This window comes from Brassica napus, chromosome A10 (assembly GCF_020379485.1).
Source record: "Brassica napus cultivar Da-Ae chromosome A10, Da-Ae, whole genome shotgun sequence".
NCBI classification, from domain to species: Eukaryota; Viridiplantae; Streptophyta; class Magnoliopsida; order Brassicales; family Brassicaceae; genus Brassica; species Brassica napus.
In genome coordinates this window covers 4,780,878-4,796,501 of record NC_063443.1, presented here as the reverse complement: position 1 = coordinate 4,796,501, position 15,624 = coordinate 4,780,878, and the positions used below count along the sequence as shown (strand labels likewise).

General features: G+C 30.8%; 1 protein-coding gene across 1 annotated transcript; it reads right to left on the bottom strand.

The window, feature by feature from the left end:
* Positions 1 to 12,493: 12,493 nt before the first annotated feature.
* Positions 12,494 to 13,102, bottom strand: LOC106411866. The gene has a single exon (XM_048742097.1). The coding sequence runs from the start codon at positions 13,100 to 13,102 to the stop codon at positions 12,494 to 12,496; it is 609 nt and encodes a 202-aa protein (XP_048598054.1).
* Positions 13,103 to 15,624: the final 2,522 nt, after the last annotated feature.

Sequence of the window (15,624 nt, the reverse complement as noted above, 5' to 3'; positions counted from 1 at the left end):
TGACCACAAGCTCTCGGTCATGGCTTATATATCTTTGACGTTTGATAATAGGCATAACATTATGTATAACACACAGAAGCAACATTTGCAGAAAAGTCAGGTGCTAAACAATTAGGAGTTTGCTGTATTTTAGTTAACGCTGCAAATGCGCTCTCGCATTCTTTTCTTGAACTTGATAATAGGTATAATAAGAATCATAAATATGTATACACAAAGGTAAGATGCCTACCAGCCTAAGTTTAACCATAAAGCAATTAGGATTTTGATACGTACCGATGGATCTCAAAATCTATTTCAAAAATTAAGTTTAGGAGAAATGTGTAAAAAATACGTGTATTGATGATTTCGTATAAAAAAGCTAAATGATTGACAATAATTCAAGTACAAATAAATAGAGTAAGAACAAGAGCGTATATATGTATCCAAAGTGTAGAGATTGTTTAGAGCATCTCCAAAAGTGAACTTTATTTTGAAGTTTCCAAAACTCTGTATTTGAAGTTTAAAATTAAAAGTGTTCTTCTCCAAAATCAAAATTCCAAACTCAACTTCAAAACTATTTGGATTTTATAATATAGTTCTTATATTTGTCATAACTAATTTAAATTCATAAAAAATTTATAAATAACTAGCACATATATAAACATATTACAATAATATTAATTAATAAAATATCGTATTAAAATATAAAATTTTAAACAGAATAACTTAATTAATATTAAACTTTAAATAAAATACCATATTATTCCAAGTGCATTTCGAAGTAAAAATGGCACTCCTCATGCTTACTTTGTAGATTAGAGATAAAAATTATTGAAATCGGGTGATATTAATACTTGTAAATACATTAGATTAGAATAAAAAAGTAAAAAAAAACATAAAATATTGCTAAAAGATCAACTTTTATCAATGATATTAATACTCATGAATATATTCAATATGAACAAGAAAGAATTGTATGAAAAGACATCATCATCAACAACAACAACAATCATCTTCAGCTACATAAAAAAAATTGGAAAATATTTAAAAATTTCAAAGGTTTCGGGATCAAACTTACCAGACTATAAGTGTTGTTATAATATTTACATTTGTGTAATAGTTATGTTATCATGTAATTTTTAAAAGCTTTTTTGTTAAGTTTCTTTTTGTATATTTTTGTTATCTAAATCTCGTTTTAAATATTTTAAATCTTATTTTAAAGTTTTGTTTAATTTTATGCGTAAACTTAAATTTTGTAAGCAAAACTTAAAATATTTATGAGATATAATTTTTATAAGGATTAAATCAATAAACAAGAAAATATTTATGAATCATAAATGTGATGTGTAATTGTAAGAATCAAAATGCAAATAAAAATATAAAACTTCAAATTTGAAGTTTTGAGTAGTGAAACTTCAAATATAGAGTTTCACTCCTCAAAATTTCAAATTTGAAGTTTTGAAGTTCTTTTTTGGAGAACAAAAAACTTCATATTTGAAGTTATAGAGTATCTTTTGGAGATGCTCTTAGGAGAATTTGGATCCCCCTCCTCTTGCTTTTGGTCTTTCTTGTATAGGTCTTCAAAAGTAGATTTCATAATGGCAGTGTGATCTACGACGAGGATAAAGCGCCTTTATGGTTATTTTTAATGCTTTGGCCTCCATTATACTATAATTTGAAAGTATAAGCTCGACATGTGCCATCTCTAGAGGTCGGCATAGGCCTCAAACATTTTTGGACTTATTGTCTACTTGCAGGCCTAAAAATATTGGACTAGGTTCTCGAACCGAGTATGGAACAAGGTGAAGTTCATCTCCAACAAAAGCCCCCAGAGACCGACGTGTTTTGAGTAGTCATCTAGTTCAGGTGCAGGTTTTGAGCTGAATGGTATATTTGAGATAGTAGGATCTTTAGGAGATTTAGAAGCCGGTTTGAGATTCTGATTTGCTTTTATTAAATTCTGATTCGATTGTGTAATGAGTATAAATCCACAATTCGTTTTTCCTTTCTTAGGATTCGAACCTTTTTCAAAAAGTTGATAATTCCTTTCTTTGGACTTTCACTTCCCTTGTTTCACCACTCCTCATCGAAAATAGATGTCACTTCAGTTATAAGTTATCTTCTTTGGCTTTATCTAATATCTTCTTTTCTCTCTTTCATCTTCTTCTTTGTTTCTAACTTAGTCTACTTTTTTCTTTGTTGGCGTCTTTGATTAGGAAAAACTCAAGGAGGGCTCCCTTCCCCCATCTCATGGCGGCCATAATGATTCGCCATCAGATGATGTTTTCCCAATCTCACAGCCTTCTTCTTCCACCGTCATTCTGTTTTCAGGGACTAATGGTTCTGCTTGTTCATCGCACCAATTAACTAAACTTTACCCAGCATTTTTGGCTCAGAAAACTGCCAGTACAGTCGGGTCGATTCAATATTTGAGAGTCACTCGAGGTACTTGGAGACGATTTTTCTCTTTCTCGATGAGGATGAGGGACCTTGGGTGGCGCTTCTTGGTATTTTACGATGTACGAGGCGCACTAGAAAGAGTGTCACCTTTGGTTTTTTCTCCCTTCCATCTTACTTAAATATGGTGATAGGAGTTATATAGTCATCTCCCACGTGACGCCTAGTGGGATCCGTACCATTATTGGCCTCCTTGTTTTATCTTTCGAGGTAGGGCAAGAGATGGATCCTCCAATGCTCGAAGCTGTGATCGCTTTTAAGTGGTTTCATAACAGCCCAATTTTTATGATCTCGTCGTATATTGATGATTTCGTATAAAAAAGGTATGATTGGTAACAAGTAGAATTCAAGTACAAATACAGAGGATATCGATATCTTCGATAAGAAATTAGGTGTAGGATTTCGATATCTTAAAAAATGTGTAAAAAAATATGTATATTGATGATTTCGTATAAAAAAGGTATGATTGGAAACAAGTAGAATTCAAGTACAAATACAGAGGATATCTATAGAACAATAACGTATGTATGTATTAAAAGTATAGAAATTGCTTAGGAGAATTCAGTTCCCCTCCTCTTGCCTTTGGCCTTTCTCTTATAGGTGTATTCAAGAGCGGATTGTAACGACGGCGTGATCTTTGACGAAGATCATGTGCCTTTATGCCCTCGTTATACTGTAGTTTGAAAACATCAGCTCGGCATGGACTGCTTCTCGAGTTCGGCAACGACGTTGGACCTCCGTGGGCTTATTCTCTCCTTACGGGCCTAAAGAATACTATATATAGAGTTCTCAAACCGAATATAGAGCGGGGTGATATCCGCCTCCAACATATACTATAGTTAGTTGTCTCAATCATATTAGATTGAATGTCAAATATCCTGACGCAAAATGCGTATTTCGAGTTTGCCTACCCTCATGTCCAATTCGTACATTTAATATTTTCCAGAATAAAATAGACAGAAGAAGAGATTACCTTATCCATTAAAGACGAAATACTAACCCATATACATATGTGTTTGGTTGTTGAATATAAGTATGCGATATGCGAACTAGCTAGTATATATTCTGTATAGGATCTTAAAATTTATGCTAGAGCTAAATATTTTTCAAACTAGCTAGCATACATAATATGTATATATATACACTATACATAAAGTTAAACATTTATTTTAGTTTTTAAAAACAACTTATTTTAAAGTTTGGCAAAACTTCAAATTTGAAATTTTTACAGTGTTTCTCTCCAAAAGCGAAACCTTCTAATTTTTGTTTTTTTTTTACATTTTACATTTAGTATTTATTGTCGATGAAATTTAATTAGAATTATAAAACTTTCATAATAGATATAAAATCTATACTATATCATTTATAATATTATTTATGAGTTTATTCAATTTGAACATGCAAGAATTACATATATATATATATATATATATGTATATATATATATATATATATATATATATATATATATATATATTTAAAAACAACGATTTCCGACAACACCAATTTATATGGACAATATTTTGAAAATTTTGAATGTTTGAAATCAAATTAGCATGAATTTTAGTACTATTATAATTTGTAACTTTATATATAATAATTGTATTATAAATATTTGTAAAATTTGTGAAATAAGAACTTATAATTACTAAAATGATAAATCATGTATAGAATTATTTGAAAATATTATTGTAAAAATTTCAAAATATAAATTTCAAAATAGACTTTTAATAATGAAAATTTATATTTGTAGTTTTACTATTATAAATCTTTCAGTTTTAAGGTTGCTTTAGAACACATAAAACTTTTATTTAAAGTTATAAAGTTGATTTTGGAGAAGTTCTAAGTCTCTTTAAATTGATATTAATTATTATATATATATATATATATATATATATATATATGTATCTGGACACGAGTAAGAAAATATCATGCGTAGTCTTAATTTCATAATCAATCACACTTTTCATCTAAAAACTATGGTTACAACCACCATATAATTATAGAAGAAAAAAATAATTAAATGGTTATAAAGAGGGAGAAAGAAGACAGACAGGGGAAGTGTTAAGTTCAAGTGGAGCTCTCGTTAAAAAAATAATGCAAATACTCTTTAATATTTTCTTTTTCGAATTTATGAGAGAGTGTGTTTGTTGTTATTTTCTTCTTTTTAATTTGTTTAATAAGAGTGGGCTTTTGACACATCGACCACCAAATGCTTTTTAGTGCTTCTCCGTGACGCAATTAATTTCCTTTTGATTCTCGTAATAACTTTGGTTTATTATCCTACTTTTCTTTTCTTAAATTCTCTTTCAAACCATTTAAAGAAAGGATACGATTTCATAAATAAACAATAATCTAAAATTATCCTTTTCATATTTGAGGGAAAACGTGTGTATACGACACTCTCTCTCTAGACTTAAAGTAGAAGCCTAACTAAAGAATATTTTTTTCTTTTCATTTTGTTCAAATAATTTATTTTTCTTCTTCAGTACTTTCAGAAAGAATATTATTGTTTTGGCAACTGTATTTTTTTTCTTTCGGTCAAACAAAAGAGAAATAGATTAGATCGTTTGGTGGTGCGAGGAGTGGATTCCATACTGTCTATGATAAAGTGGTTTAATCATTGTTTGGTTGGACGAGTTTTAATTTATTTTATATTATTTTGTTTTCCGTCCTTTTTAATAGTTTAACCATGGATTTATAGATGCAATATCTATATCTGAGTGATAAATTAAGTGAATAACTAGATTTTGATTATATTATAATACAAAATCTTATTCTATCAAAAAATATAATTTTTAACAGTCATATAATCTATGAATTAGTTTATTTGAGATTTTATATGTACAGTTTTACTTAAGTTCTTTTTAGGCATGATAATTATATCCAGATCAAAAAAACAAACTGAACCGACCCAAAAATATAGGTTCAATTCAAGTCCAAAGAAGATAACCTATTGGGTTTTTTTGCACCCACATATCTTTGTTTGAGTCCGGGTCCTACCCTAGATCCGATCATAAATATGTTGTGTTTTTAGGTATATTTGGATATTTCGAATATATTTCCGGTATTATGGATATTTTTTTAAGTTTTTGGTTTACGGTTATAGTTTTTGATTTTAGGTAAATTTTCAAATTAAAAAAAAATTGGGCATTTTTCAGTTCATCGTGTCAGATTTTGAATAAAATTTTGAATTTTTAGGTATTTGAATTTTTTGGGTATTTGTTTGGAGTTTCGAATATTTTTCAGATTTTTTAAATATTTCGATTTTTTTAGGATCCTAAATACCCGAACATATGTGGATCCATTACGTTCATATCAGGTCCAACAACCTTTTGATATAGATTTTAAACGTAATGTACAAAAACATGGTTGATAAAATATTTTTATGAGTAAAGGTATCATAAGGAATAATATTAGGATCTGTTAAAAATATTTAAAATATTGTTTGGTTAGAATGATGAATGGTATTACTGAAAAAAGTTAGTTATACATGACTCCAACAAATTTTTTATATTAAATTTCTTAAGACTATTTCTCTTTTAATAGTATTGATTCGTTTCTAAGTGAAAAGTATATAAGAATATAATATCTAAACCAATAATTTTCAAAATCGTGAATAATCAATACTGATATCGTGAAGTCGGGTTAACTTTAACAGAACCAATAAAATTCTACATTTTGTGAAGGTAACATAAATATTCAGAAAACTCATTTTTAAATTTGAAAATATCTATCAAACTATAGACAGTTGAAAGTTTAGTATATGATATGAGATTTTAATGGAAAAGTTTATATATGATATGATTACTTTATTATAAAGGAAATAAGAAGTTAAAATGTACACCTATATGTTGTGTAACTTTTCTTGCTTTAAAGCATATATTATATGATAAATGTGATAATGTAAAACATTAGTTTCAATGCTTTTACGATTAAAAATCAAAATGCTAATTATAGTAATAGTAGTGATTAGGATTTAGGAGTGGGATTTGAATAAATAAATATATTGAATAAATTATTGTTAGAGATATATGGTAACATATTGTTAGTCTAAATTTAAGGTAAAACCAAAAGATAATGAGATAAATGAAAGGATATAAACAACTTTCATAGGTAGATTTTATAAGACTCCTTCCCTTTTAATAGTATTAATATTGATTTTGATATAATTTAATGTTTTTTGGTCACATTTCTTCCGGTTTTATCCTTTCATGTAACATGTTACAAGTTGTAATTTTTAAAGTAAGTGACATGGTTGTTTCTTTAGCACATAATTAAGTATACCGACCGCGTAAACCAACTGTAATTAACACATGGTGTAAGAGAATATTGCGACATGAGTAGATAATAGTGGTACGCATTACACAACTTATGCTAACGTAGCAGAGAAACTCTGCTACGAAGTTACATGCATTGGCGAAAATGTAAACCCTAATACAATGTAAACCCCAAAATTCTTTAAATTAAACATAAACAAATCACTAAACCGTCCACCTCAATATAAACCCTAATTTCCCTGAAAACTAATCCAAATGAAAAAGGAAGAAGCGATCCACGTATATTTTTATTGTCCACATACATACGCACCGAATATTCTACTCCACATCACCAATATATATAAGATTATAATTCCTCCTACAACCCCTAAATACTAAACATCCCCACCCGAATCCCTAGATACTAAACCTTCTCTGAATCCCTTCCCAACTCTTAAATACTAAACTAAAAATTCCAGTCAGTAAACCCTAAATCCTAATATAAACCTTAAGCCCTAATATAAACACAAAATCAAAATAGAAAGGAACAAAATAAATAACATAGTACATATTGATGAAATTATGATATATTTATGATTGCATAAAAAAGTCAATGATGGTCTCAACCATACCCACTGGCCTTCTAAATACTAAACCCAAAACTCTAATTACTAAACTCATACCCAAATATAAACAATAAACCCAAATATAAATCCTAAACACAAATATAATGAACAAAATAAATGACATAATATATATTGGTGAAATTATGAAATGTTTATGATTGCATGGAAGAAGTTAATGATGACCCTAACCTTACCCCCTCACCTTCTAAATATTAAATTTTAAACTCTTATCTTTAAACCCTAACTCAAGTATAAAACCTAAACCCAAATATCAAAATCTAAAAAGTACATACTATTATGTAATATTAAACTCTATTATGTAATATTAAACTATACAATATAGATCATAGTGCAATTTTACAGCTTCAAAAACATATAACGAGAACTTAAGAAAATTACAAACTTTATTTCTAAACAAAATAGAACATTTTTTAGTAATCATCAAATGAAATGAAACATGATAAAATAGTATAGTAACAGAATATTTCACTGAACAAAATATGAAAAATACATATTGTTTTAAATTTATATTCTATATAGAATAGAATAGAATACAATAACAAAATCTGTTCATCTTCTCCGATAAACTTTGAGGCGCACGCCACACGAATCTTTGAAACTTCTATTATTCACCACAACGCTTCACCATCAACATAGATAATTTCATCAACAATCCCACAAATCTTAGAAGGGAAATAGGCTCGTATTTCTCCTTCTCGCCGCTTCAACTGTAACGTTGTCGTCTCGCAAATGATTTCAGAAGCGGAGACGATGTACCCTTTGCAACGTACTTTGAGAAAGCGAATAAACTATGTGAGGGTATGTGACTCCGCAATAGACACGAAGAACTTTTGAAAATTAATAATTATTAATTTAAATATTTGTCTTGCAGGTTTTGCCGGTTGCAAGCAAGAATAATATGACAATATTATATAAAAAACCTGAGAAACAGTGAAAATTAGGTAGGACAATTTGTTAGTCAGTGAGTTATTAATTTTGTGTGTCATACAGCCCGATTTCTCTTTAACCATCTTAGTCGTTTTCTTTTGTCAACCATCTTAGTCGTTTAATTATTGATAAATATTACTTAGATATGAATATGGTTTGCAGATTTGCTCCTTTCTGATATATTAATCCTAACATTTTTAAATCTAGTCCTACGCCAAAAATAATAATATCTAGCCCAAATCGATTAAAAAAAAGAGAAATTAGTGTCTATACATTAGAAAAATGAGTTATACCCACAAAATTTTTATGACTATGAAGAAAATTTTGTGGCTATAAATAGCCACAAATATGCATGAAAAATGTAGTTGTTCATTTGTAATAAACATCCATGAATTTACAACGATCATTTCATGGTCGAAAAACCATATTGTGCCACAAAATATTTGTGATTATTTTTGTCACAAAATAAAAAGTGGTTAATAAGTAGTTGTATATTAAAGATATTAAAAAATCACATTTTAAAAATAAAATAAATTTATATATTAAAATAAAATAAATATAATGTTAAACCAAAAAATGATTTGTAAGTTAAATTTAGTTTATGAATTAGAATTAGTTTATAAACTGAAATTTATTTAATATTTCAATTGGTTTACCAATCAGTTTTGTTTAAACTAACTATAGATTTACAAACTCAAACATAATTAGAAATCAAACTAACCTAATTACAAAAAAATATAAATATATTTTATGGGTTACCAGACTCCGATATATGCCAACGACGGCGGTTCTTCGTCTCCAGCGCATCTTCTCCGTCGTCGTCTTGGGTAAGTCTCTGAGCTGTTTCTGGTAATTTGAAGTTATTAATTATATTTATTTTATTTTTACTTAAGTTCTAAATTTATAGAGAGAAAATATGATTATTTTATTTTTAATTTGCATGTAATTATTTAAATATTTATAAATAAAATTTAATTTATTTTGTAAATTATTTTAATGATTTAAAACTTAATGTTTCAAAAGTTATATTTATGCGTTGGGTTTAGATTTTTGAAAAAGGGATTGAGTTGTATAGTTTTGTATAAAGTTTGAAAATTAAGGTTTGATGTTTAAATTTAAAGTTTGAGGTTTATGTTTTAAAAGTAGCTTTAAATTATACTCTTTTATAATATATGGTTCATTTCGTTAATAGGGTCTTAGGGTTTGAGGTTATACTTAAGCTTTGAGATTAAAGTTTTGGAGAATAAAGTTTCACTAAATATTGGTGGAAAAATTATGACTATTTTTAGCAACGTATTGTTTCGTGACAAATTCATAGTTGTTTTTGCCACAATTCAGACACAAATGACCATGTTTCCTGTTTGTGTTTTTCGTTGGTTTTTTAAATTTACCAAAAAGATTTTGTGTCTGCAAACGATATTTCTACTAAGATTCAATATTAATGATACCACAATAAAAATGAATGGATTATATTTAGTTATGCCTACATAATAGTAATCATTTTTAAAACCAGAAATTTTAAATTTAAGAACAAAAGATCAATGATATTTGTAAGATAATATTTTCTAAAAGTGGCATATATACACTAAGGGAACATGATCTTTAGACAAAGATATTCAGCTTTGATATGTCAAATATATGATACATGTGACTTGTTGAGGATGCAATACGATGACTTTTATATATAAGATGTGATATTTCACATTTTTTTCGTCAGCAATGATTCTGGTCTTAATATGTGTAATGTGATTGACTTTTGTTTTTTTGTCGTTGTTCATTTAATATCAACTAAAATTCCTTGCAAGTCTGTTGGGCCCAAATTGCCACCTCCAAAGTTCAGCCCGGTAATTAGTTCTTTTCCCTTAGATTAGGAGGGTCTGCAAATCCGGTAATTAGTTATGTTTCTCTATACAATTCCCTTCGAAGCCGAATGAAGTGATCACCTGATGAAAGTTGCAATACCATTGATGAGACGCTTGCTTTAAACGATATATGGATTTTTTTAGTTTACATACAACTTTGTTTGGGTCTCCAACCACAAAGTTTTCCGACTGTTGCATGTAAATCACTTCATCAATGTCACCTTTGATAAATTCTCTCTTTACATCCATCTGGTGCAGCTCCGAATCCAAATGAGCTATCAATGCCATTATTATTCTTAATGAGTCTTTCGAAGAAAGCGGAACGAATGTCTTTTGGTTATCAATGCCTTCTTTCTGAGTATAACCTTTGGCGACAAGGCGAGCCTTATATATTTTCACTTTACTGTTTGCATTCCGTTTGGTTTTAAAGACCCATTTAAAACCAACCGGTTTTGCACCTTCTGGTAGTGGTCCAAGATCCCAAACACCATTGTCCAACATAGATTGATACTATTCGTTCATGGCATCAGTCCACTCATCAGAGTCAACACTTTTGATGGCTTGACATACACTTAAAGGGTCATCCATCATCCAAATGCCATCCTCATGTTCATGAATAAAGACCACAAAATCATCAAAAATTGCGCTCTTCTTCTCTCTAGTGGACCTTTTTAATGGCACTGGTGGTTCTTGAGACTTCTCATGGAACTGTTCTTGAGGTTCAACGTGTTCTGAATGAGAATCTGGGTTACCCTCTTGATTTGCAGTTGAATCCTCAATAACTGCAATGGGTGGAATCAAAACTATTTCACTTTGGGATCGTGACTTTTGATTATCTTCCTCATCAAAGAAAGAATCCTTATTTTCTTTGTCCCGTTCTCCAAGTTCCATATCCTCAAAGAACCTTGATGTTCCAGTCTCAAATAGCGTTCATGTAACAGGATCATAAAACTTATACCCCCTCGACTTCTCTTCAATACCAACAAAGTAACAACCAACTGTTGTGGAATCCAGTTTCTTTTCCTCTGGATTATATTGTCGCGCTTCCGCTGGACAGCCCCATACATGAAAATGCCTCAAGCTTGGACGTCTTCCAGTCCACAGCTCAAATGGGGTTTTGGTTGTTGCTTTAGTTGGTACTCTGTTTAGGATGTTGGCTGATATCTTTATTGCTTCACCCCAAAGAGACTTTGGGAGAGTAGAGAACTGAATCATACTTCTCACCATGTCCTGAAGCGTGTGGTTTCGTCTCTCCGCTACACCGTTCATACTTGTAGTACCCGACATGGTGTATTGCGGAACAATTCCACACTCCTCTAGATATAAATCGAATGGTCCTGGACGTTGTTCACCTGATCCATCATATCTGCCATAGGTTCTCCACCACAGTCAGATCTGACAGCCTTAACGTGATTACCTAATTGAAGTTCAACTTCAGCTTTAAACACTTTGAACACATCCAGAACTTCTGACTTCTCGTGCAATAGGTAGAGATAATCATATCAACTGAAATCGTCTATGAATGATATGAAATAGCGGTGTCCATTCCAAGAAGCCGTAGAGAATGGTCCACACACATCAGTATGTATCAACTCTAAGACACCTGAAGATCGATATGCATCTTTTTTTCTCTGGTTTGTCTGCTTTCCCTTGATACAACTGACACACTGGCCAACATTCGAAAAATCAAGAGAGTCCAAAAATTCCTTTTGAGACGATACACTTAATTCACTTTTCAGAGATATGGCCTAAACACTTATGCCATAGCGCAGCGGAGCTCTCATCTGTCAATTTTTGTTTTGTACCATATGAATCAATATACAAATTTTCAGGGTAGGAAGCAATGGATTCTAAAACATAAAGATTATCTGTTAAAGTCAAATAACCATGACCGATTATATCTGAATGATTTGAAAAGGTAACTTTAACCTTATGGTTTTCAAATGTACAAGAGTATCCAGACTTGTCCAAAATGGATACCGATATTAAGTTACGTCTAAAAGACAATATAACAAAAACCCCTTCCAAATCTATAAAACAACCGGTCTTTAACAAAAATACTAACGCTTCCTATTGCTTCCAATTTTAACCCCTTTACAATCGCCCACATAATCAGCTTTTCAGCTTCGTTGGATTTCCGGTACTGGAGGCAACCCTGCATTGACATATTTATGTGAGTTGTAGCACCTGAATCAATCCACCACGTATCCTTAGGTACATAAACTAAATTGATCTCAGAACAAACTAAAGCGAGAGTCATACCCTTAGCGGCACGCCAAGCAAGATACTTAGCACATGCCTTCTTCATGTGACCTTGCTTATGGTAAAAGAAGCATTTCTGATATTTGGCGTCACCTAATGCCTACTTCTTTTGACTTGGCCCATGTCCTGAATCAGCAGCCCTCTTCTTCATCCTAGACTTAGGTGATTTTCCCTTTGAAGTGGTTGCCACATGAGCACTCTCTGCCTTTTCTTTAGACAACCTCTCTTCTTCCTGAACGCACTGAGCAATAAGCTCGTTCAGACTCCACTTTTCCTTTTGACAATTATAACTCACTTTGAAATGGGCAAACTGTCCCGGGAGCGATATCAAGACTAAACACACGATGACATCATCTGCTAAAGAGAGTCCAAGTGCCTTTGTATTGGAGGTTGTGTTAGACATTTTCAAGATGTACTCTCGGATACTGTCCGTGCCTTGATACCTCATGGAGACCAGATCCGCTAGAAGCGTAATCGTTTCATCTTTGTTATTCTTGGCAAAGCTCTTCTCCAAAGCAACAAGATAATCTTTAGCCAATACCACCTCATCGGACACAATGCCCCTGAAGACTGATGGAATAGAATGCTTGATCAACATAAGACACATGCGGTTAGAGGTCTCCCAACGTTCAAGTTTACTGTGATCCTGATCAGTACTTGAATCCGAAATCGTTGGATGATCCTCTCTGAATGCAAGGTTATGGACCATTAAGGCATGAGCTATCATTAAGAAATCTTTTCATTCCCAAAAGTTAGAGCCATTCAGCGTTGGAATAGAAGACATGTTGGGAGAGATACTTAATACAGATTGCATAACTGAAAATTAAGGAAAAACATGTTAAACCGAATCATGTTATCATAATCGAATGAGGAAACCTTTTAATATTTCCTAACAAGACATCAGCGGAACATCACTTCCTATGTCTTAGGAAATTAGTCATGACTTACAATAGATGGCTCAGTGCATTGACAAACTAATGATAATCAATCCTGTCATACAATAGTTATCCTTTGGGCTAACTACCACACACATGGCCACCTAATGAATTATCATCTATTTGTCTTGCTCCCATAAATTTTATCTTGCCAGATGACGAAGGTCCTTTGGGCTTATCGCCACCCGCATAGATAAATTCATGACCTCCAATTATTTCAATTTCATTTAAAAATTATTTCAAGAGAGCCCACTTTGGTGGGATGCTGAGATAATTCTAACTTGATTTAATGGAAACATTCAATTAATTATTCCTTAATTTTAACTGTATCGTGATTATACCATAATCCACATTAAACCGTGCTTCCTAATCACACACTTTAATCCTCATTCGGAGCCAGAAGCAGTTACCATAAACTTTTGCAATATTTAAACAGAAAGATGGACCAATACAGATGGTTAGAGTGTAGGAAGAATACTCAAAAAACCATGGATCAAATCCACCATCTTACTGTTTTATGATTCTATTTATGAATCTTGGATTGGGCTTTTAATTAAATAAGTCTATCTATTTAAACCTTATAATAGAATAGACTCATTTAATTATATCCGAAAGCCCACTTTAATAAGATATTAACTTATTTAAAAAAAACCAGACCCAACAAACCAAAAGAAGAGTCCAAAATAAATATATAATTATTTGCATGCTTTTAAATGGATAAATGTCTTATGATACATAAATAAATATGTCTACATCAAATGACATTTGTATAACATGTGTCCAACCTTATGATACATGCACAAAATATGTCTCCACCAATGACACATGTCAAGCATTCACAAATAATTATTTACTAAGTGTTTATCCACAATTTTGCGGGTAATTATATTATATAAAGAAATATATATTATTATTACACTGTTATAATTTTTGAATAATAATTAGAAATTTAAAATTTTAATTTTTAATTTCAAATATTTTGATAATAAAAAATTTCAGTATATATTTTTAGAAGATATGTGAGATTTAAAATAGTTCAAAAACATAAACTTTAGTCATTAAAAACCTTTGTCTTACAGAAAAGAATATTATAATTAATTCAAATAATTGGTTGTAGGATTACTTTATATTTTAGTTTAACACATGAAAAACCAAAAATATTCTAGCTCACAAGAGAGAAAAAAGAGAGTATGTTTTTTGTGTAACTCCAGTATGACCAATACAATGATCGGAAGCTTTTAGCATGAAAGATCTTTTGTAAACGGTTTTGTGTGGGCTTTTTTTTTTTTTTTTGTCATCTACAATACTGACTCATACTGATTCTGTAAACCAAACCGGGTGATCTGAATCCATGTGAACGACAAAAGACGGTTGCTTTCTAGCACTGCGCGCTAGACGATCCGCCTTTGAATTTTGCGCCCGTGGTACATAGATAATCTCTGATCGGGTGAAGCTCTCTTTCAGAGTCTTGATATCTTGCAAATAATTTGCAAAAGCTGGCCATTCTTCTGGTTCGGAAACCATCTTAACCAACTGAGAACAATCCGTTGCAAACGTAACCTGAAATTGACGTAAATTCCTCATACATTCCATTGCCCAGAGCAACGCTTCAATCTCTGCATGAAGAGGCGATAGACTAGCCCTAACATTTCTCGCCCCCAACAATCCATCAAAACCTTCCAAAGTACTAAGCCAACCTTGTCCTGAAAAACTATCCCCCTCTTTCCACGAGCCATCTGTAAAACACCACCTTCCTGGGATCGACGGCAATATCGCATCTATTAAATATAACTCTTTTATATAATAATATACAACCATTAAATTTATTTCTATAAAAAATGCTAAAGTATTTTATTTAATTATATATAACTAATTGATAAAAATATAGAAATTGATAAAACATATATATTCTTTCTCTAATTCTACAATTACTTACTATAAATCATTATTTATAATATCATTTGTATTATTTGGTAATTTGTATTAATTAGTTCTAGAGTTACCTTTTATTTTTAGATCAAATTAAAATAATAACTAATAAATGTTAACAACTAATCAAATTATAATTGTTTTTAAAAACTTAGGAGGGTGTATTCAACTAAGAATTTTAGGTGATTTAAATTAAAATGACAAATCCACTGTTATTCAAACATGAATTTTAAAAACTCATTTAAAATCCACTATTATTGAACTTAACATTTCGTAGAGTACTCCAAAATCCACGGTTATTGAAAATATTTTAAATTGTCAAGTTTTAAAGTTTTCAGGTGATTTTAGGGTGTTTGGGTGGAGTTTC